The sequence below is a fragment of the Hemicordylus capensis genome, chromosome 5 (genome assembly GCF_027244095.1).
Source record: "Hemicordylus capensis ecotype Gifberg chromosome 5, rHemCap1.1.pri, whole genome shotgun sequence".
NCBI lineage: Eukaryota > Metazoa > Chordata > Lepidosauria > Squamata > Cordylidae > Hemicordylus > Hemicordylus capensis.
This window is the reverse complement of record NC_069661.1, coordinates 145,223,210-145,244,355: the sequence shown is the minus strand read 5'-3', so window position 1 is coordinate 145,244,355 and position 21,146 is coordinate 145,223,210. Positions and strand designations below refer to the sequence as shown.

Here is a 21,146-nt window from a genome sequence, read left to right as displayed (position 1 = left end):
TTTTGTACGCTACTTGTAAAAGTAATTTCAGTTCAAACAATACCTTAAACAGATAATACTGATAGTCGTCCCCCTCTTATCTATTAGTCCACATACAAACAGTGAAAAAACTAAATCTCAGGCTTTATTGTACCTACCCAAATTGGGTGCACTCGCTGTCCTTTTGTTACTTTTGATTTTGAAAAAGCCTCGCCCAAATGAAGATCGGGCTTTACGAGTCCCAAAGGCATCTTCTTCACCAGGGGATTTGGGAGGGAGTGTTCCATATTTGTTACCCTCTATTGAAGCTTTGCTCTGATTGGTTAGGAAAAGAAGGTCAACTCTCAACATTAGTCTAATGTGGTAATCATGGTCAACAGGCATCCCTATTGGACTACTTTAGTAGCTACTCCAAGTTTAGTTAGGGTAGGAGAGCTTGTCTTGTGGTAGCAAGGATAAACTGTCCCCTTTGCTAAGTAAAGTCTGCCTTGGTTTGCATCTGAATGGGAGACTACATGTGTGAGCACTGTAAGATATTTTCCACAGGGGATGGGGCCGCTCTGGGAAGAGCACCTGCATGCTTGCATGCAGAAGATTCCAAGTTCCCTCCCTGGCATCTCCAAGATAAGGCTGAGAGAGACTCCTGCCTGTAACCGTGTTGAAGGTGCTGCCAGTCTGTATAGACCAGGGATTCTCAACGTTGGGTCCCCAGATGTTATTGGACTTCAACTCCCATAATCCCCAGCCCCAGTGACCTTTGATTAGGGATTATGGGAGTTGAAGTCCAATAACATCTGGAGACCCAATGTTGAGAATCCTTGGTGTAGACAATACTGAGCAAGATGGACCAATGGTCTGACTTGGTATAAGGCAGCTTCCTTTCTTAGTTAAATGACTCTGCTGCATTGAATCTAAATTTGTACAACACATTAGAAATAGCAGACCCTCATTTTAAAAAGTGACAAGTAATTTATGCCAAAAGCATTTGCTTGACACCAGATCAAAGGCTGCCTTGAAATGTAGAGAAGCAGTATCTAATCTAACACTCTTGGAAGTCTTGGAATAATTTTCTATTAAATGTGATAAAACGAGGACATGATCCAAAGCTTTGCCCGTCTGCTCACTCCCATACAACCACAGCCCTTTTTTGTCTCAAACAATTCTATTCATTTATTGTACAAGTGCCTGGAATGCAATTTGCTAATTATGCATACAGGAGGCCCTCTTTATTCATGTGTTTCATTCCCACCTATTTCCAGCCACGGGGGTGGGGGTGGTTCTTCTAACAAAAGAAACACAAAAAAAGCCATTTGGGAAACATAACAATAGTTATGTTGGAAAAAATAATATAAGAGGGTGAATCAGTCCCTAATATACAGTCACACATTGATGGAAAAGGTGCATTGAAAATCAAAGAGGCTAACTTCCAAGTAAGTGTGCTTTAGATTAGGCTGCGTCTCACTAGAAATCTGTGGACCTTAACAACGCAACAGCAATGCTCAAATCCCATTAGCATCATTGTGACTTTAATTTCCCCTGAATTGCACCCACAACATTTTCTCACACACACACACACACACACACATACACACACACACACTCTACCTCTTCTTGCTTCTGAACAGGCTCTTTCTCCTGTTTGGGAAGAATTAGAAGCATTAAAAATTTCAGGTAAATGAAAGCTTTAGTTCAATAGATAGCCAATTATTTTAATTAAAGGTTGTTCATGTCAAGTCATCTACAGCAGTTAATTGTGTCAATTATTCAGACTAGCATGCAAGATAGTTTTATTTTCTAGAAATTGCAAGGTTTTTTAACGGGATGGGGGGGCTGCATATCTTCTGCTAATAGAAAAACTTGTCTTTATTACTTGTCTTTATTAGCCAACATATGAGCAATGTTTTGAGAAAGTCATTCTCTCTCCCTCAGAGCAGAGTTCAAACCAGAAACATTTACAGAGGACCCATCTCCAATATGTGTTCCCCTTCTTGCAATTTGAGATCAAGCAAGGAGGCCCTTCCTTGGATATCACCATCTTCTGAGCTAAAAATTGATTTGTTGTTGTTTTTATTCGCCATTAGAAACAGGGCTTTTGAGCTGTGGTGATATCTGAAGTACACACAATCAGCAATATTGACTGCTGGGGGGCTGTCAAAACCACATTTCACCTGCCTAGCTGTATTCTGTAGGTTGCTAGAAATTATTTTAGATACTGCCTCCTATTTATAAGATTATTTGGCTTCGGCTAATTTTAAAAAAATAGAATACAATGGATTGTTCTGTTCTGTAAATGTTGATAGCTATTTTGGGGACTCCTGCTGAAATGTAGGATATACATTTAAAAATGAATGGAATATTATTCTTACATCTAGATGTTGCTGTGGCTTGGACAGAACACACAGTTAAAACCCAAATTCAGTTTCTTTGTCAGGTTTTCCTGATATAGCCATGTTCTAAAGAAGTTAGATGGTTGTTTATTCCTTTGTTGCTATAAAGGGCTAATTCAAACATGCATGTATACATTTGCTGTCTCATCACTTGATGCTCAAGTTAAACACATGAACTGTCTCCATGAAAAAGCATTGTATCTAAAGTGATATAAAAGCTCTTAAGGCTGATGTACATATGCAAATCATCACTAGATATTGAAGTTGTCACTGCTAGCAAAGTGCATGAGTTAAACAACTCAGCTTTAGAACATGGACAGATGTGCATGCGAAAGACACCAGGCACCACTTTAAACAAGAAGCAAATTGTTTTTGTTCTGATGTTTTTGGTTGTAGTTTTTTAGCTAGGACTACCTACCTCAGATGGGTCTTTCTTCAGATTTCCGAGGCTGCTGGACTTTTGCAGAGCTGAAGTTCTAGACACAATCACATTTAAAAAGAAAATAAATTAACTGATTCTTGTGTCCCAGACACATTCTTGAAATCAGAACATGTTAAAATACAGTGTTAACTGAAGTTCCATGCTAACTGTGCAGCTAACTGTTCACACTGTATTGTGAGCTGCCCAGATATGTACGTTTTGGGAGGGATATAAATATGTCAAATAAACAAAGTTGCAACAACTTCATTAAAAAAGTTGAAGGGAAACAAGTGCTGAGGTGAAGCAATTGTTTTCAATTTTATTTTTTCCTTGTTCACTCTAGCAATGCACTACAAGAATCTGAATTGATGCCATCCTTTTTCACATGTTTCCCAGAATATGTGAAACACCTATATTAGGGAGCAGCAATAACAGAAGTTGCTGAAAGGCGTCATCTCACACTGTGCAGGAGTAGGCAATAGGAAACCCCTCCTATATTCCACCAAAGAAAACCACATAGCTCTGTGGTCACCAGGAGTCGACACCAACTCGAAGGCACAACTTGACCTTTATTTTACCTCAGGACACTAAACCTCCCCCCCCCCACACCCCCGCCAAAAGACTGCTGTAAATCAACAAGTTATTTGGTTCAAATCTTGCCTCTGCTATGTATTCAGGAGGAAGTTTTTAGACAAACTTCTCTCTTATCCCCATCTGCAAAGGGCATAACTAAATAAGGAAAGCAAGTGTATGAGTGGGGGGGAGTGCTTAAACCATCCCCCATCTACTACTTTTCCACTGTCAATGCCCTAAAGGCAATTTTAAATCCTTTTCTTTTTCCAGAGCATTGCTAAGAATTCAATCATTTTTCTTCTAGAAGGTTGCTGTAAGAATTATACAAAATGCTCAAAATGCTCTAAAATGGCATATATATTACTATTGTGCAAAGTCTACATCTACCTTGGAAAGTTACATTAACTCTGAAATTCTTCCTTTCTTCCAGTTTTCAAAACACGTGCATTGACGTACTTACTCAAAACATACAACTGCATGCCATTTCTTTAAAAGATTATGCACACAAGAATACCTCTTGTTTTCCAGGCATGCAGTCAATTTACTGCACTTTATTTCCAATTCATTTGAGAACTGGTTGCTTAGAAAGCTTTAAAAACATGGCATTCAAAAGGCAGCTGCTTCACTGATTATAGAAGCAGAGGGAAAGGATCTTCAGAATTGCAATAAAAGTCTAATACGCATGCTTTTAAAAATACAAGAGCTGGAAAAGATGCAAGAATGCAAGCAAATGTTTTCTGTTTCCCTTTTCTCCAACACCATCACATCTGTACACATTTTGATTAACTTAATTATCCCCAGTGGACTTACTCTATGGATCTGCAATTAAACAAGAGTAATTTTTGGAGTACATCTTACACAGACATTTCATGAAATGAAACACTCCAGCACAATTCAGATATATCAAACTTATTTGTGCTAACCATAGCTTAAGCTTTCAAGCACCGAGACCAACCAAGTCTTAGAGCTGCCTGTTACTTTCATTTTCCATCTACCTAATGCTTCTGTTTCTAAGTCCAGTGGCCTCCAGAGAAGAGCAATGGGCATAATTCTGATTTGTCAATTCAAACATCATGCTAGAAAGACAGTTCACATTATTGGGTTTCCAAACCCACATTGAACCATGGTTTCTGAATCTAGTATGCCTTACCAATAGCAAATTGTGGTTTGTCAGTTCAGATATCACACTAAACAGTAGTTAAGCTCCCTTCAGATTAGGCTGAAATTGAACTGCTCCCTTCAGATTAGGCTGAAATTGAACCACTACTTTAAAGAATGTTACATTCCTTGCCTCTTCTCCGTGTTACAGGACTGTGCTTCAGACTTTAAAGACCTTTTCATAACCATTTAAACTTCCTTCGACACAAGGCATGGCATCTTACTCCAGAATGCATTAAAGCTCACCAAATACCATGGAAGTGCAGTTAGTATTTACAAATTACCAATAGGTAGGGCCATTGTTTTAGTTAATTTCGGTATGAAAAGTACTCTTGCTCAAACGAACAGCAACCCTGCTGGTGCCCTAAAGGAGCCAGAAATGGAGGGCTGCCTGCCTATGCACTTTTTACAATGGCCCTATATAACAGATGACTAGAAGCAGAAAGAATACGGTATTCAAGAACTCATTGCAGGATAACTACTGTGTTAGAAATTCTGTTATATTGTAACACCTCAGTTCAGCAAAGCATTTAGTTTTTGTTAACTTGACATGTGAGTCATTCTGTTGCTCTTCAATGGGTGATGCCAATTGATTATTTTAGGCATATTAGAAGTTTGCTAAGTCAGCCAGCCCCCAGCCCCTTTGCCTCAGCACAAAAGGCAGCCACAAATAATTTGGGAATGTATTACAAAATCCTGTAAATTCCTGGTGCTATGTAACTTGATTGAAGACGCTTCATACTGCAACAGAAATGGAAAACTAGGCTATATCAATACAAAGAGCACTGGAAACTGTTAAGGAAAAAGAAAGAAGCTCTTGCAATAGCAGAACCAAGCAACAAAGGATTCTTAGAAAAATATTCAATCCTTTTCCTTTCTAAAAACATGTCTAACAGTATTTATGTGGTACTTACAATTTTGTGTCACCTAGCTGTGTTTCTATGACAGCAACTGGTGTTCTCTTTTCGCTATAAAAAGCAATTAAACATCATTTTAAGACCTCCAATTAAAAACAGCCTCATTAAATAAGGGACTGTATCAAGTTGAATTTCCTCTAGGAACATGATGAATGTGGACAGTGAATTTTTTATCCACAGAAAAGACCAACAAGCTCAAGTACAATCACCACTGAATTTCATTAAACATCATAAATTCATAAATGATGTTTAATTTAAAAGCTAAATCTGGCAGGGGATCCTGCTGAGGCAAACATTCTAAAAAGACATTGCGAGAAGCCCGAAGAGTATCCAAAAAATTGGCAAGATTTGTTGGGAATGAATTCATACAACACTAATATGCCACCAAGTTTTATCTATAGGAATAATTCATTAGAATTTATGAGAGCCTCACTTAGGTGAAACATTTGTAGGGATGCTGGAAAAAAATTAAAGTATTTTATTGGTCTTACACAGCTTCTTAAAAAGAGTTGAAGTCTAACCTCAAGAATAGGGGTGTGCACCGGACCGCGGACCTGCGGCTCGGCACTGGGGTGGGGGGGTCCATTAAGGGCGGGGGGGGCTTTACTCACCCCTCCCGCGCTTTGCTGCTTCGGCGCCATAATTACTTTTAAAAATGCGCCGTAGTATCATTTGCCGCTCCAGGGCTCCTTCTTGACTGCAAAATCGGGCGGCAGGATACTTCCCTGCCGCCCCCAAAGCCCCCTCAAGCCATTTGAGCGCTTTAAATCTCGCCCCGGACCGAGTGCTAAAGCGCTCGGGCGGGCGGCGGGGAGATGTCCGTCCGTCCGCCCGCCCCCTTCCCTGCCTTCTGCGAAGTGCAGGGAGCCTTCTGCGCGCGCGTGCGCAGAAGCAGGGAGCCTTCTGCGCACGCGCGCGCAGAAGGCTCCCTGCACTTCGCAGAAGGCAGGGAAGGGGGCGGGCGGGCGGACGGACATCTCCCCACCGCCCGCCCGAGCGCTTTAGCACTCGGTCCGGGGCGAGATTTAAAGCGCTCAAATGGCTTGAGGGGGCTTTGGGGGCGGCAGGGAAGTATCCTGCCGCCCGATTTTGCAGTCAAGAAGGAGCCCCGGAGCGGCAAATGATACTGCGGCGCATTTTTTAAAGTAATTATGGCGCCGAAGCAGCAAAGCGCGGGAGGGGTGAGTAAAGCCCCCCCCCCGCCCTTAATGGACCCCCCCACCCTAACCCTCCCGAACTAAAACCACCCCTTGTCCGGACCGGTTCGGAGGCCAGTAGAATGGCCTCCGAACCGATCCGTGCACACTACTACTCAAGAACAGTGTGACATTGAGGCAGAGGAGGAAAGACTGTGAGCTGCTGTGGCAGATGTAACATAACATTTTTCACACATGGCCTTTAAATCCCTTTAACTCATATCTCCTCTGGAATGGAAGAGAGTGCATTCACATATCAGCTAGATTCACCCCGAAGTCCCTATGAGTTACTGAGGAGCAGTTTGCACACAATTCGAGTTTTTCACTGCTTGTTAGAGTGTAGTCCAATTTATATCCGGAGTAAAAAATTCAACTTCTTGTTTCAGGTTTTTGGGACAACTTTGCAGTAAAGTCTCCCAGTAAACTCACAGTAAAGCCTGCTGTGTGTAAAAGTCCCATGAATCTGTGGGGCGGCTCTGGAAAGCAAGGGCCCATCCCATCTCACCAACATCTTCATGTGACCACCAGAGGTCAAGAAGGAAGGAGATGGGTATGGGCAGAGCCCCCATCTGTTGCTCTGCAAGCAGCATGGCTAGGTTACATTCCTCACGCTATGGAGGTTAACCCTTTGAAATAGCTGACACCCCCCCCCTTTTACAATCAAATTTACATGCTCTGAGCGTGAGGGGGGCTATTTTAAGGGAGTGAGGTGGAAAGTGTTTAGGAGCGTTCTTCCCTGTGGCCAGCATTTTTGTGTTGCAAAATGCCCCTCCGGGGGGGCAACTACATCATCACATCATGTCATTCTGAGGTGCATTCTCAGACATAAAAGTGGCAGCTACTGACCAGCAACTGCCAAAGGAACACCAAAACAGGTGATGACAGTGGCAGATCACTTGTGCCCCATTCTAAAGTGGGGACAGGGGGGTAGGCACCCAGTCCCCTACACTGCAACCAGGAAACAGATATGGTGTCTCTTTAACAATGCTCTTTTCCCAATAATACCCTACTTAGAACAGCAGGGGTAGAACTACAATAAGATGGATGGTCCGAAGAACCCGTGTTGCCCTCCCTCCAGAGCCACCTTGCTCTGCCAAAGGGCCAGCTCACTTGCCCCCTCCCGCTGGCCAGCCACTGTGCTGTCCTCCGTGCTACCCATTCCCAGCATGGCAGCAGCGTTCCCGCAGGCTACGCCTGCTTCCCAGCCACCCAAGGTCAGAGTCCAGTGGAGCCTGTGCAGTAGGAGCATGCCTCCACCATCGATGGGGGTGGGGAGCCCTGTGCCTCTGCCAACATTGCCCACTGCTGCCATAGGAGGGCTGCCTGCAAGGACACAAGCCACCCATGCCCTCCCGGTGCCACCTATTCTCCAGTGCATACAGACACAATATTTTTCATATGGCTGTATCCAAAAAAAGTTAGACATGCCTGAGTTCCATTTAAATTAATGGAACAAGAGTTAGTCACAACAAACTCGTCTCACTGATTTCAACAGTAGTTAAGCCTAACTTGCTTTGGTAACGCACATAGTGGCTTAGCAAACTTAGGAAAGGCTTCACAGGCTCCATCTAGACCAGGCTCCTGCTCCTAACAGTAGCCAGTCATATGCAATACATGGTATGAAGGCAACATTAATCCCTTTTGTTTTCCCCCAGCAGCCAGTATTCAGAGATACATAAGCTTTGAAGATGGAGGTTTCACTTAAATACCATAGCTAAATGGTCAATAGACTTCCACGATTTTGACTAAACTACTTTTAAAGCCATCTATGCCACAGTGATCACCATTACATCTTGTGATTGTGAATTATGCATTAAGTATGCAGAATACTAGTGTTATGAGAGGAGGAGAAGAAAGTGTTCCCTCCACCCAATTTCTGCCAACTATGCATAATTTTATGTCTATTATTTCTTGTTTACATTATTATTATATTATTATTATTATTATTTCTTGTTTACACAGTCAGACAGGTGTTATTGACTGGTTTGTTTTATCCAGACATCGAGTCCTTCCCAAGGACCTTCCCATCGAGTTCTTCCCAAGGAATATTATTATTATTATTATTATTATTATTATTATTAATTCAATTTCTATACCGCCCTTCCAAAAATGGCTCAGGGTGGTTTACAAAGAGAAATATTATGTCTATTATGTCCTTTGTAATTTCTTTCCCCCGAAAACTACACAGCCCCCAGTGTTTACCTTATCCTCAAAGGAAGGTGCTTCAACTACTTGATAGTTTTAGTTGCTTCTCTCACAAACACATTTCCCCCCCAACTCAGTAGTATCCCTCATTGAGGCCTGGCTGTCACAGATGGCCACGGATAAAAGGAACAAAAGGAACTTTTAACTAATTGGCAACCACACTGCATGGCTACCAAAACCTGTTAATATTTATTTGCTGAAGCAACTATTTCAAGATTTATATCATCCTACAAAAGCCATCTAAAGTATTCATACCCAATTTCACTTGGAATTTCCATTTCAGATTGGGGTTTTGCTTTTTCAGTAGATGCTTCTGAACGTCTGGATGGTGGTGAAAAAGAAGGTATGGAAACTTGCAAGACGCTGGTGTGAATCTGAAGTGAATCCTGCAAAAAAGATCATTATCCAGTAATTTGTCAGGACTTGGTTTTTGTGGGTCTGGAATGTAATGATTATAGATAAGATATCTTTTATTTAAAGCCTTATTTACAAATAATCATCATAATTATTTTTTCGTAATGATGGCAACCATTCATATCATATCTGGAAAAAGAAAGGATCATTTAGATCTCACATGTGAAACAAATGCAACAAACACTTGGTGAGCACTTCCAGGGGGAAAAAGAAATAGAATAGATTGATTCCTCTTTCCTTGTCATTCTTCAACATTTTTTCTTTCTATATTTTTTCCACATATTAATGTTAGTCAAAATGATTGTTATTGTTCCTTTTGGAAAATCATTAAAATAATGTTTTTAAAAGATCATTATCATTCCTATTATAAAGCAGCATAGCTACTAGGCCTGTGCAAAGTCAGATTTGAACATTCAGATTTTATCCAAAATTGCCCCAAATCAGTACAAATAGGTAAAATCCAAATCAGGTTTTGTTGTTGTTGGTGGTGGTGGTGATGGTTTTGTTTTAAAAATCAGATCGGTAAAGTCAGAATTAATTCCAAAATATAAAGATTAATTTCAGAAATACATCAGAATTAGCAAAATGGAATAGGATTTTTCCCCATAGAGGTGAGTGGGGAAATCGGGGGGAAATTCACTAAAAATCACCAATTGGTCCTAGAGCCTTGAAAACTTACCACACATGTGGGAAAGGGGGTCATGGCCACCTTTAGTGAATTTGAAGAGAATTAGTCAATCCTGATTTATGGTGAATTTTTGAAATTATGTTTGTTTAAAATGGCTTTAAATGGTGAAATCTGGCCTATTTTATAAAAACTTCTGAAACTTAATACCATCCTTGGACCATCATTCCACCCCACCATGTGGAGGAATCTGCCGTTTGCCTTCATGAAAAGGAGTAACAGCATACCTTTTAAAATCAGCATACATTTAAAATCTGGCACATTTGAAGTCCACATTAGAAATACTCATTTTTTTCAAAGCTATGGTAAACTCCTCTGATTTGGGGGGAATTTTTAAAAAAAATAGAAAGAAGGGCTAAAACTGGCTTGTTTTAAGCCAGAACTGTACAAAAAAAATTCTGCATCTGAAGCCTTCCCTGGGAAGCCTGCTGGAGAAGAGGAGAAGAGGATACCATCTCCCCCAGGGTGTGAGACTGGGGTGCCTGCTTCTTCTCTTCTGCCCTCCCTGGTTGCCATCTGCCTCCCCCCAGGACTGCTTGCGGAGAGGCTTTGCAGGACTGGGGCTGTAAGGGTGCCTGGGCAGTTTTTCCTGGTTCCACCTGCTGAGCTTATTGCTCAGCCTATATAGGAAGACTGCCGGTGGCAGGGGTTGCCCTTTGGGGGAGCCACTTCGGGGGAGAAATGAGGAAGAGGGCTGGACATTTTGTCCAACCATTTGTATAGAGGGAGGCATTCAATAGTGGGCCTTCTGTTCAATCAGTTTTAAGTTGTGCTGAGGTTGGGTTGAAGTTGTAAATGTGTGTGGGTTTGTCTGGAGATGGGGATCCAGGGAGTGCCTTCATTGAAGGTGGGGCAGCTATTCCGGTGGTGTTGGGGAATAGAAGAAGAAACGTTGGCAGGTCAGCAGGCTGTTCTAGGGGAAGGGTGGTCAGAAATCTAGTAGCTCTCCCCCTTTCCGGCTGTCCTGCCAGCTCTTTGACCTCGGTTAGCACTGCCAACATCCCACATAACCTTACCTTGCTCCTCTGCAATGCCAGGTCGGTCCAGAATAAATCAGAACTCATCCATGATTTGATCATGGATGAAGGGGCCGACCTGATGTGTATTACTGAGACTTGGTTGGGGGAGGCTAGTGGCCCAGTCTGGTCCCAGCTTCTCCCGCCAGGATATTCTGTAGAGGAGCAGGTGAGGGGACGTGGGCGGGGAGGTGGAGTGGCTGTGGTCTATAAGGATAACATCTCCCTTACCAGGGTCCCTGTTAGGGTATCGGACCATATCGAATGTGTGTACTTGAGTTTGGGGACCAGGGATAGATTGGGACTTCTGTAGGTGTACTGATCGCCCCGCTGCCCAACGGAATCCCTTACTGAGCTCACGGACTTGGTCGCGGAACTTGCGTTGGAGTCTCCCAGACTTTTGGTGCTGGGGGACTTCAATGTTCATTTTGGGACCAATTTGTCCGGGGCCACTCAGGAGTTCATAGAGGCCATGACGACTATGGGCCTATCCCAAGCGGTCTCTGGATCAACGCATATTGCAGGTCACACGCTTGATTTGGTCTTTTATTCTGATCAGGGTGGTGTTCCGTGGTTGGGGACTCCTACGATTTCCCCGTTGTCATGGACGGACCACCATCTGGTTAAGGTTGGACTTACAACCGCTTTCCACTTTCGCAGGGGCGAGGGGCCTATTAGAATGGTCCGCCCAAAGAGGTTACTGGATCCGGTAGGATTCCAAGAAGCCTTGGAGGGATTTAATGTTGGCTCTGCTGGTGATCCTGTTGATGCCCTGGTTGAGAACTGGAACAACTTGCTCACCAGGGCAGTAGACATGATTGCTCCTAAGCGTCCCCTCCGACCTGCTTCAAAATTGGCCCCTTGGTATACGGAAGATCTACGGGGGCTGAAGTGGCAAGGTAGGCGACTGGAGCGCAAGTGGAGAAAAACTCGACTCGAATCCGACAGATTACGACATGGAGCACATTTAAAGATCTATGCTCAGGCGATACGTGCGGCAAAGAAGCGGTTCTTTTCTGCCCATATTCCCTCTGCGACTTCACGTCCGGCGGAGTTGTTCAGGGTTGTGAGGGGACTAGTATCTGCTCCCTCTCCCTTGAACCAGAATTTGGAGGCATCAGTTACCCGCTGTGGTGTATTTAATGAATTTTTCGCAGACAAAATCTCTTTGATTCAGGCCGACCTAGATGGGGACTCCACAATTAATTGGATGTCTGAACTGGAAGTGTCCGACAACTACTCTTATACGATTCGACTGGATCAATTTCAGTTTGTGACTCCTGATGATGTGGACAAGTTGCTTGAAGCGGTGAGGCCTACCACTTGTCCTCTTGATCCTTGTCCAACATGGCTTGTTCTATCTAGCAGGGAGGCTGTTGTAGGCGGCCTGGTAGAAATCATAAATGCTTCTCTGAGGGAGGGCAGGATGCCTCCTTGTCTTAAGGAGGCAATTATTAGACCTCTTCTAAAGAAGCCTGCGTTAGATCCCTCAGAGTTGAGCAATTTTAGGCCAGTTTCCAATCTCCCATGGCTGGGCAAGGTAATTGAGAGGGTGGTGGCCTCTCAGCTCCAGGCGGTCTTGGAGGAAACTGATTATCTAGACCCATTTCAAACTGGTTTTCGGGCGGGCTATGGGGTGGAGACTGCCTTGGTCGGCCTGATGGATGATCTCCAATTGGCAATGGACAGAGGAAGTGTGACTCTGTTGGTCCTCTTGGATCTCTCGGCGGCTTTCGATACTATCGACCATAGTATCCTTCTGGAATGTCTGAGGGGGTTGGGGGTGGGAGGCACTGTTTTTCAGTGGTTCCGCTCCTACCTCTCGGACAGATTCCAGATGGTGTTGATTGGAGATTGTTGCTCTTCAAAATCTGAGCTTAGGTATGGTGTTCCTCAAGGCTCCATACTCTCTCCAATGCTTTTTAACATCTACATGAAACCGCTGGGAGAGATCATCAGGGGATTTGGAGCTGGGTGTTACCAGTATGCTCATGACACCCAGATCTACTTCTCCAAGTCAACTTCTTCAGGAGTTGGCATATCCTCCCTAAATGCCTGCCTGGAAGCAGTAATGGGCTGTATGAGGGAGAATAAACTGAAGCTGAATCCAGATAAGACGGAGGTACTTATTGTGCGGGGTCAGAACTCTAGAGACGATTTTGATCTGCCTGTTCTAGACGGGGTCACACTTCCCCAAAAGGAACAGGTTCGCAGTCTGGGAGTACTTCTGGATCAACGTCTCTCCTTGGTTTCTCAGGCTGAGGCGGTGGCCAGGAGTGCCTTCTATCAGCTTCGGCTGATACGCCAGCTGCGTCTGTTTCTCGAGATCAGTGACCTCAAAACAGTGGTACATTTGTTGGTAACCTCCAGACTGGACTTCTGTAATGCGCTCTACATGGGGCTTCCTTTGTACGTAGTCCGGAAACTTCAGTTGGTCCAGAATGCGGCAGCCAGGTTGGTCTCTGGGTCATCTCGGAGAGACCACATTACTCCTTTGTTGATGGAGTTACACTGGCTGCCAGTAGGTTTCCGGGCAAAATACAAAGTGCTAGTTATTACTTATAAAGCCCTAAACGGCTTAGGCCAGGGATGGGGAACCTTGGCACTCCTGCAGATGTTGGCCTACAATTCCCATAATCCCTAGCTATTGGCCTCTGTGGATGGGGATTATGGGAGTTGTAGTCCAAAAACAGCTGGAGTGCCAAGGTTCCCCATCCCTGGCTTAGGCCCTGGGTATTTAAGAGAGCGTCTTCTTCGCTATGAGCCCCACCGGCCGCTGAGGTCACTTGAGGAGGTCCGTCTCCAGTTGCCACCAACTCGTTTGGTGGCTACACAGAGACGGGCCTTCTCAGCTGCTGCACCGAGATTGTGGAATGCGCTCCCTGCTGAGATACGATCCTCCCAATCTCTGGCAATTTTCAGAAAACACCTGAAAACACATCTCTTCAACCAGGCTTTCTCAGCTTTTTAAAACTTGTTTTGATTATTTAATTGTTGTTTTATGATGTTTTTAATTGTTAATCATTGTTTTATGTTTTATAATTTTTGTTTAATTATTAATTGATTTTAATGGTGTTTTAATGGAGCTTCCAAAGGAGGAGCCTTTTGGAAGGGCGGTATAAAAGTTTTCATAATATATAATAAAATAATAAATCATCATCATCATTCCACCGCCATGTCGAGGAAAAAGGACATTTATATTAATTTTTGTCTTCTCCACTGCAGAAGTACACACAGTAAAAGTGAAAGTACTTTGAATGCTTCTGGGGTTTTTTGTTAAAAAGAATCTCTCACTTTCCCTTATAGCCATTAAGGGATTAAGAGGTGTGAAGTCTTTTTAATCCCTTTTAAAAGGTCTGACTGTTCCTGCAGTGAAGAAAATAATTAATATAAAATCGAAGGAATGTCCTTTTCCCTCCAACATGGGGGTGGAATGATGGCCCCTGGAAGGGTTTCAGATCCAAAGCTTTCTGTAAAGTTCTGGCTTGTTTTAAGCCAGATTTCACAATTTTTAGCCATTTAAATAAAATTTCAAAAATGCACCAAAAATCAAAGGAGTGACTCATAGCTTTCAAAAAAATTACACACATTCCTTTAATGTGAGCATACGGATTTCATAACTGTATGCCCATAAATTCTAGAAATATAAGGGGGGGAGGGGCATGCTGTTGAAGGGCAGCTTCCTCCACATGCTGGTGGAATGATGGTACAAGGGAGGTCTTCAGTTTCAGAAGCTTTTGTAAAGTTTTTTTTACAAAGATTTCAAAAATTCAGCAAAAAAAACCCAGGGAATTGACCAATTCTGTTCAAATTCACTAAATGGGACCCTGACCACCTTCAAATTTCAAAGATCTAGGACCAACCAGTTATAGTGTGTGTGTGTGTGTGTGTGTGTGTGTGTGTGTGTGTGTACCCATACCCCATTGACCACTATGGTGAAAAATCAGTATTTGAATTCTGACTCCGATCTGATATCAGACATCACCAGAGTCCATTGAATCCAAATCCGAATTTTCTGCACACACACAGGCCTGATAGCTACATAAGAACACAATACATTAAGTCTCAACAGCCTTCAAGAGATATTCAGTGTGTTCATGTAATTTTAACTTTTAAAATTTAAGAGTGAGGAATCACAGAGTGTGGAATGTCAACGTAAGAGAGGGAAAGAAATGTTGGGGGAAAGGAGTTAGAATTTTATAGTTGGGGAAATTAGTTGGCTTGGGGACTAGAAATCAGTGTGGAGGGTACATATGAAACAGGAAATCCGGGTACATATGAAACTAGAAACATCACATGCATAAACAAATACTTTGATCCTGAATATTCATTGCTATGAATATTCATTGCCATTACTTTAAGAATAAGCCAGAATCCAAAGCGATACATTGGGCAAGTCAAAAAATACCTGTTCGGGAGTTTTCGGTCTAAACTCTTCATGGTTTGGAGAATCCGCTAATAGTAAAGAAGACTGAGTTTCCTCAGATTCGTTTAGATTATGTGCATCTGACAGAGCTGCCAAAACAGATGCTGAATTTTCAATCTCCTCACAATCATCATCCTTGCCTAACAGTAAAGAAAGGCAGAACAGAACAGAACAGAACATACTTTATTTCGGTCATTGACCAGAAACATTATCACACACAACAGAACGTAATTTGCATAAGATAAAACAAAACTTAGCCACTGTATTGGTATATTTATGATTAAAATTTGACAATAAAATTTTTAAGAGAGACTCATCTGGATAACCAGGATCACAAGATACGGCAAGATAAGTGTTGATCGATCATTCTTGTAGAGGTCACAATGTAAAACAGCATGTTCAGTAGTCTCGATATCACCTGACCCGCAAGGGCAAAGTCGGGATGCATAAGGAACCCCCCTAAACCTCCCTTGGAGCACCGCTGTAGGGAGCGCAGTTAATCGAGCTAAAGATAGCGCCCACCTGAACTTGGAAAAAGAAATATTATTTAAGTATGCAGCGGGTTTTGTGTTAAAAAGCTGATCTCCAAGGTCAACACCATTTGGGATTTTGGCAACTTCTAACTGTAGATCAATGTCAGAAATACGTTGTTTAATAGACTTCCTAGCACAATCATAACCCAAGCTAATAAGCATATCCAGTGAAAACCCGTAAAATTGGGATTTTGTTTTAACAAGACGCTTCCAGGTAGAATCGAAATTGTCAGTTAATACCAAGGGGGCAAGTCCAGATTGAGAAAAGACTAATTTTAACCAAAATGCAAAAATGCATTTCCAATACTCTGCTTCCAAAGAGCCAAGGCCCACCTCGCGCCTAATGATGACCTTAGGAACACATCTGGGAAGCTGCAATATAGATCGAATAAACTTTGTTTGAATAGTTTCCAGTGTGACGAAATTGCCAAAAGGGCCCAACTGAGCACCATATAATAATAAAGGGTAGACCTTGGCGAGAAATAGTTTAAGAGCGGCTGGAATACAAAGAGCCCCCTTTGTAAAATAAAAAGATCTAATTAGGTGGGCTGAGGCTTGGGCGTTCTGCACAATCTAATTTAGATGTGCCTGGCGCTGCCCTGAGGAGTGGAAAACCATGCCCAGGTACTTAAAGATTTTAACTTGTTCCAAGTAATGACCATTCATTCGCCATGTATGGCGTTTGGGGCGCTTGGCAAAAACTAACACTTTAGTTTTTTTATAATTTACTTCGATAAGCTCTTCAGCACAATAGGAGCTGAGCAATGAAAGGGCCCGTCTCAGTCCTACCGGTGTCAGGGACATAAGGACCATATCATCGGCATACAGCAAAATGGCAAGATGTTTATGGGCCAGTTTTGGGGAGGTGGATCAAGGAGACACTCATGATAGAAATAATAGAGTTGATATATATATTAAATAGAATGGGGGCTAAAATACAGCCCTGCCTTACCCCTCTGGAAGGCAACACTGTTGATTATCTTATTCATGAATATCCTTACACAAAACATTGCATCAGGAATATTACCTATTTTCACAAAATGGTACTATTCATGGAGACAAAGCTTTAAAACATCTTTTTATTTATTTTATCAAATTTGTACACTGCCCCAAAATTTCATCTCTGGGCGGTTAACAATAGCATAAAACAAGTTAAAAACATATACAAAAAACTTAAAATAATTTAACAATTTAAAAATAAACCAGAGATTAAAACCTAAAAAATTTAGGAAGCTGAGAAAGCTTGGGCGAAAAGATAGGTTTTCAGGTGTTTTTTGAAAATTGCCAGAGTCTAGTCTCGGGATCAGGATTTTGCAATCAAATTAAGAAAAAAAAATCACTAATCAATGCTTAAAAGCAGGATTCAGTTCCAAGGGATATATGAAGTACTATGAAGTACATATGAAGGGATATATGAAGGGATATATGAATACTCCATGTATTCAGGGCATACATATACTCATTACACTTGTACTGCTAAATACATAGTGGCTATTATCTTAACGAGACATGCTGATTTAATCTATTTTATTATTCTTTTCTATTGAAATCAATGGAGCAATTCAAAGTTTAAGCAATAAGCATAAGAATAATATGAAATTCAGAAAGGCTTCCATACTATAGGTCGGACACAATGGGCAGGTTCAGACAATTTAAGCCATGGCTGACGTTATTGTGAACAAGCTCAAGAGAGCTGCAGGCTTGCAAGCTCTCCCTTCCATTCAAAGCCAAGCCATTGGAGAATGAGATTGAAAGCTCCTGCTTTCACAACTCCATGTATTATCCAAACGCGGGAAACAGTAGCTTGTTTAATTGACATAATGCAAAACCATAGTTTGTGCTGAAGAACCATGGTTTGAGCTTCCATATGTACAACTATGATTTAGAGCAGTTTGTTCTGTTTTTCATTTGCTCTGAAAGCTGTTGGAAATTTAAAGGACTTTGCGCTGTCTCTTGTCTCAGACAGTGGAGGACAGACTAGTAAGTCAGAGGGCTAGAGGGTCAAGACATTTGTTATCACTTCTCCACTGCTCTGATGCTATCCCTTTGGAATGTAGATTGCTAATCTCAGGGGATTCAACTTTCTTCCTCCTTCTCTCTCTTGCTACCTGCCCGCCTACCTTGCAACATGGCAAGTTCCTCTCCCTGCACCTTATGTGCAGAGAGGATGCAGAATCCAACTGCATCCAGTTAGATAGATAGATTAGAGATCCTAAATCCTCACTTTCCTATCTAGAATGGAGTTACTTAATAAATGCCTTTTATATTGATTTGAAACTATGAATTGGCTCCAAGTTACTTTACTCTCAGAACACATGCATGCCTAACTAATCTACCACTGTGTTGTGCCTCTGTGCACTCTGCTATATTGAGAAAGGGTCTCTCACCACAGAGAATTTCCAACAAAAGCTTCACTAGGTCATAAATGCACTCCCACTGCATAGTGTTTCAGACTCTTGAGGCAGGGCAATAGCTCCAACTGTGGTTTATGAATCGCATCACAGACATTCATTCAACCATAGCTTGGCAACCTCCGGCTTCGATGCAGGAGCCATTCCATCTTCCTGGCCATATCTCAGCAAGCTCCATAGCACTCTCATCGCCAGACTGAGGGCAAGGCATCAGAACATCTACAAGGCGGCAGCCATTGGCCACAATCTCCAAAGGAGTGAGCATGAACACGCCTTTTTGAAATGGACCTACCATCCTCAGCAGGGAAAGGGCATTTTCCCTGAAAAGTCCCTTTAAATAGAATTTAAGCCGAGCAACTGCACAGCTGCCCTCATAAGAGCCCCACAGCAAAACAATCCCGCACAAGCACAATGACTAGCAATGGAGGGATGCAGAAGAGCACTACTTTTCTGTTACCCTGGGAAGGGATCATGATAGTTTCCTAGGAGAAAATGTGTATAGGAAGGAGGGCAAAGGATCCTGGGGTCTGGTCCACTGTGCCCAAGGATGTTCTTGCTATGGCAAACCCCAACTAAGCAGTCCAGGAATACCCAAACACACTCCTGCAACTGTGCCAACGCTGACCAGGGATTAGCCCACTCATGAGAGGGCCAGTCCATTGGGGAGGACTAGAGGTTCAGTGAGCTTCACATCTCTGTCACTCTGCACTCTCATGTGGTGGGCCATCCAAATCAAAGGGGCCCTGCTTTTGTGGGCCCCCATTCTCTCTGTTCAATAGAACACGTACACCGTGACCCCCTCCTCTCCAGGCAACCCTTTCATACTCCTGAGGAGTAAGGGCCACGCCATGTGTCCAAGCGGTATCGGGTAGGCAGACTAGGAAAACACTGGGACTGATATATCTTTACTCTCAAATCTCCCACATTTGGACTGGCATTGTGGCGTATGCAGATCAGCCACTGTGGGGAATCATGGGAGAAGAGAGCCTCAATTATTAGCAATCTTAGGAAAGTAGGGTGGCTGTACCAGGCAAAACCAAACATAGATACAGTATGTGCCAATGGACGACCAGACTGCCAGAGGGACTGCTCATCACAAAGGAAGAATCTCTCCATTGACGGGAGGCAATAATGCTCCTGCTCCACAGTTCTTCTAATGAGTAACACCAGAGACTGCATGCTCTTACCCAAGGGCAAGGGGCTGGGGGGCCCCTCCATCTTAATTGTACAAAAGATAGAGCAGAGCCATTAAAGAACTCCTGGTAGGGCTGCCTTTTAAACCCAACCCCGGATTTTGCTGCCCTGCCATGTGTTATCTTGGCAGAAATCTAATCGGGTTGGCAGGTTAATGGTGCCACTGAGACTGCATGTGCTTATGAACACACTTCTTTATTGATTCATTTTTAGTGACCAAAACATATAGTGCCCATCTTGCCATCCCATTCCCTTTCTCTTCTGATTGCCAGAGTGGGGGAACAAGAGACACAGTGGAAAGCAGGCATCCCTCAGTGTGACTTTCACTTTGACAGGGTTAGATGGGATGGGACAGTGCAGCATCCCTGTTGCTGGGTAACGGCTCTAGGAGCACGGAGATAGGGGGTGAGGCAAGTGCTCAGAGAGTCAGCCAGTGAGAAGTGAGGCAGGATTGGAGTGGGCATGTTCCTGGGCGGGTCTGGGCCACCCTATCTAGGATTTCAGTTGCAGAAACAGCACAAAACCATGGTTATGGCAGCTTCTACATTCGGACATAATGCTGCTGCCTTGAAATCTCAGATTGGGGCAGCAAAGCTCATTACAAACTGAAGGTTCAAACTAGAGGTTGGCAAAGGAACCCCGCAGGTTGCTTTTGCTGCGAAACTGTGGTTTCATGCATTCGGATGTATGTATTTTACAAATTCCAACCTCTGCCCCATTCAACTCTGGTTTGGTGTTACATGTGAATGGGGGTCAGAGCTTGCAAGCACATGGCACTCTCAGGTTTGTTCATAATACTCTATAATAGCAGATTATAGCCTGAATTTACCTAATGAACATGCTAGCAGCTTCTCCCACACTTAAACATCTCCTATTTCAAGATATTTTATGGGGGTGGGAAAGATGGCTATGGGCTACAGCAGTTTTGCATTTGAGTATTATAAGTTTCTTTAGAAAAAGTATGTAATAGATCCCCTTAGAGTTAGCGTATTCCTGTGGCAAATACAAAGTAAACCTTATTTCTTATTTGAACATTTCAACTAAATCATTTTTATAATACTCAGTGTGTTTTGGTCCCATCATTATTGTCTATTTTAGGAATCCATTGCAGCAAATGGTACACCAAGACCAGAGCAGTCATTAAGTAGAAATCAGGGAATGAAAATCAATTACTGAAATGGCATTTGAGTAAGAATACTTTCATGCAGCCTGTCAAATTCACAAAAATCAGTTCTGCTGCTTCACTGAAAAATTAAAGTTTGTCAATTTGCATGCAGTTTATCACTAAGATGCTGCAGGATTGAAAAGTATATTACTTAGGATTACCTGGCCATGTAAATACACACAGACTGGTGTTACTTCTGTCAAGGTTAAATGAATTTATAATACTTCAAGGCAGCTAGCTAATGTTAGTACTGTACCTTTTTTAACTTGAGCTAGCATCACCATGTCCTGAACTTTCTTATATCGATTGAGAGACTGTCGAAGCTCTTCAATTTTCCGATCCTGGGGAAACATATATGTGTAAGAAAGAAGGCTGCATATATTTTTTTCCCCTTTAAAATTGTTTTTCCCCCATCTCTCCCTGTGGAAGTGTTACAGAAGAGTAAAGGAAGCTAGGGTGTTAAAAG

At 42.7% G+C, this 21,146-nt stretch overlaps 1 protein-coding gene across 14 annotated transcripts in view; it reads right to left on the bottom strand.

Annotated features, from left to right (window-relative positions):
- PPFIBP1 (PPFIA binding protein 1) overlaps nt 1–21,146 on the bottom strand; it is a 198,659-nt gene that overhangs the window by 28,431 nt on the left and 149,082 nt on the right. For 13 of the 14 annotated variants that reach the window (XM_053258671.1, XM_053258663.1, XM_053258664.1 and 10 more), the window contains 8 exons: nt 20,937–21,021; nt 15,360–15,517; nt 9,092–9,222; nt 5,433–5,486; nt 5,209–5,259; nt 2,785–2,842; nt 1,585–1,614; nt 138–294 (listed from right to left, as the gene is read on the bottom strand). In XM_053258671.1, the coding sequence (XP_053114646.1) occupies nt 138–294; nt 1,585–1,614; nt 2,785–2,842; nt 5,209–5,259; nt 5,433–5,486; nt 9,092–9,222; nt 15,360–15,517; nt 20,937–21,021 (724 nt within the window). The remainder of the gene's footprint in view (nt 1–137; nt 295–1,584; nt 1,615–2,784; nt 2,843–5,208; nt 5,260–5,432; nt 5,487–9,091; nt 9,223–15,359; nt 15,518–20,936; nt 21,022–21,146) is intronic. The other variant, XM_053258666.1, reaches the window with a different exon arrangement.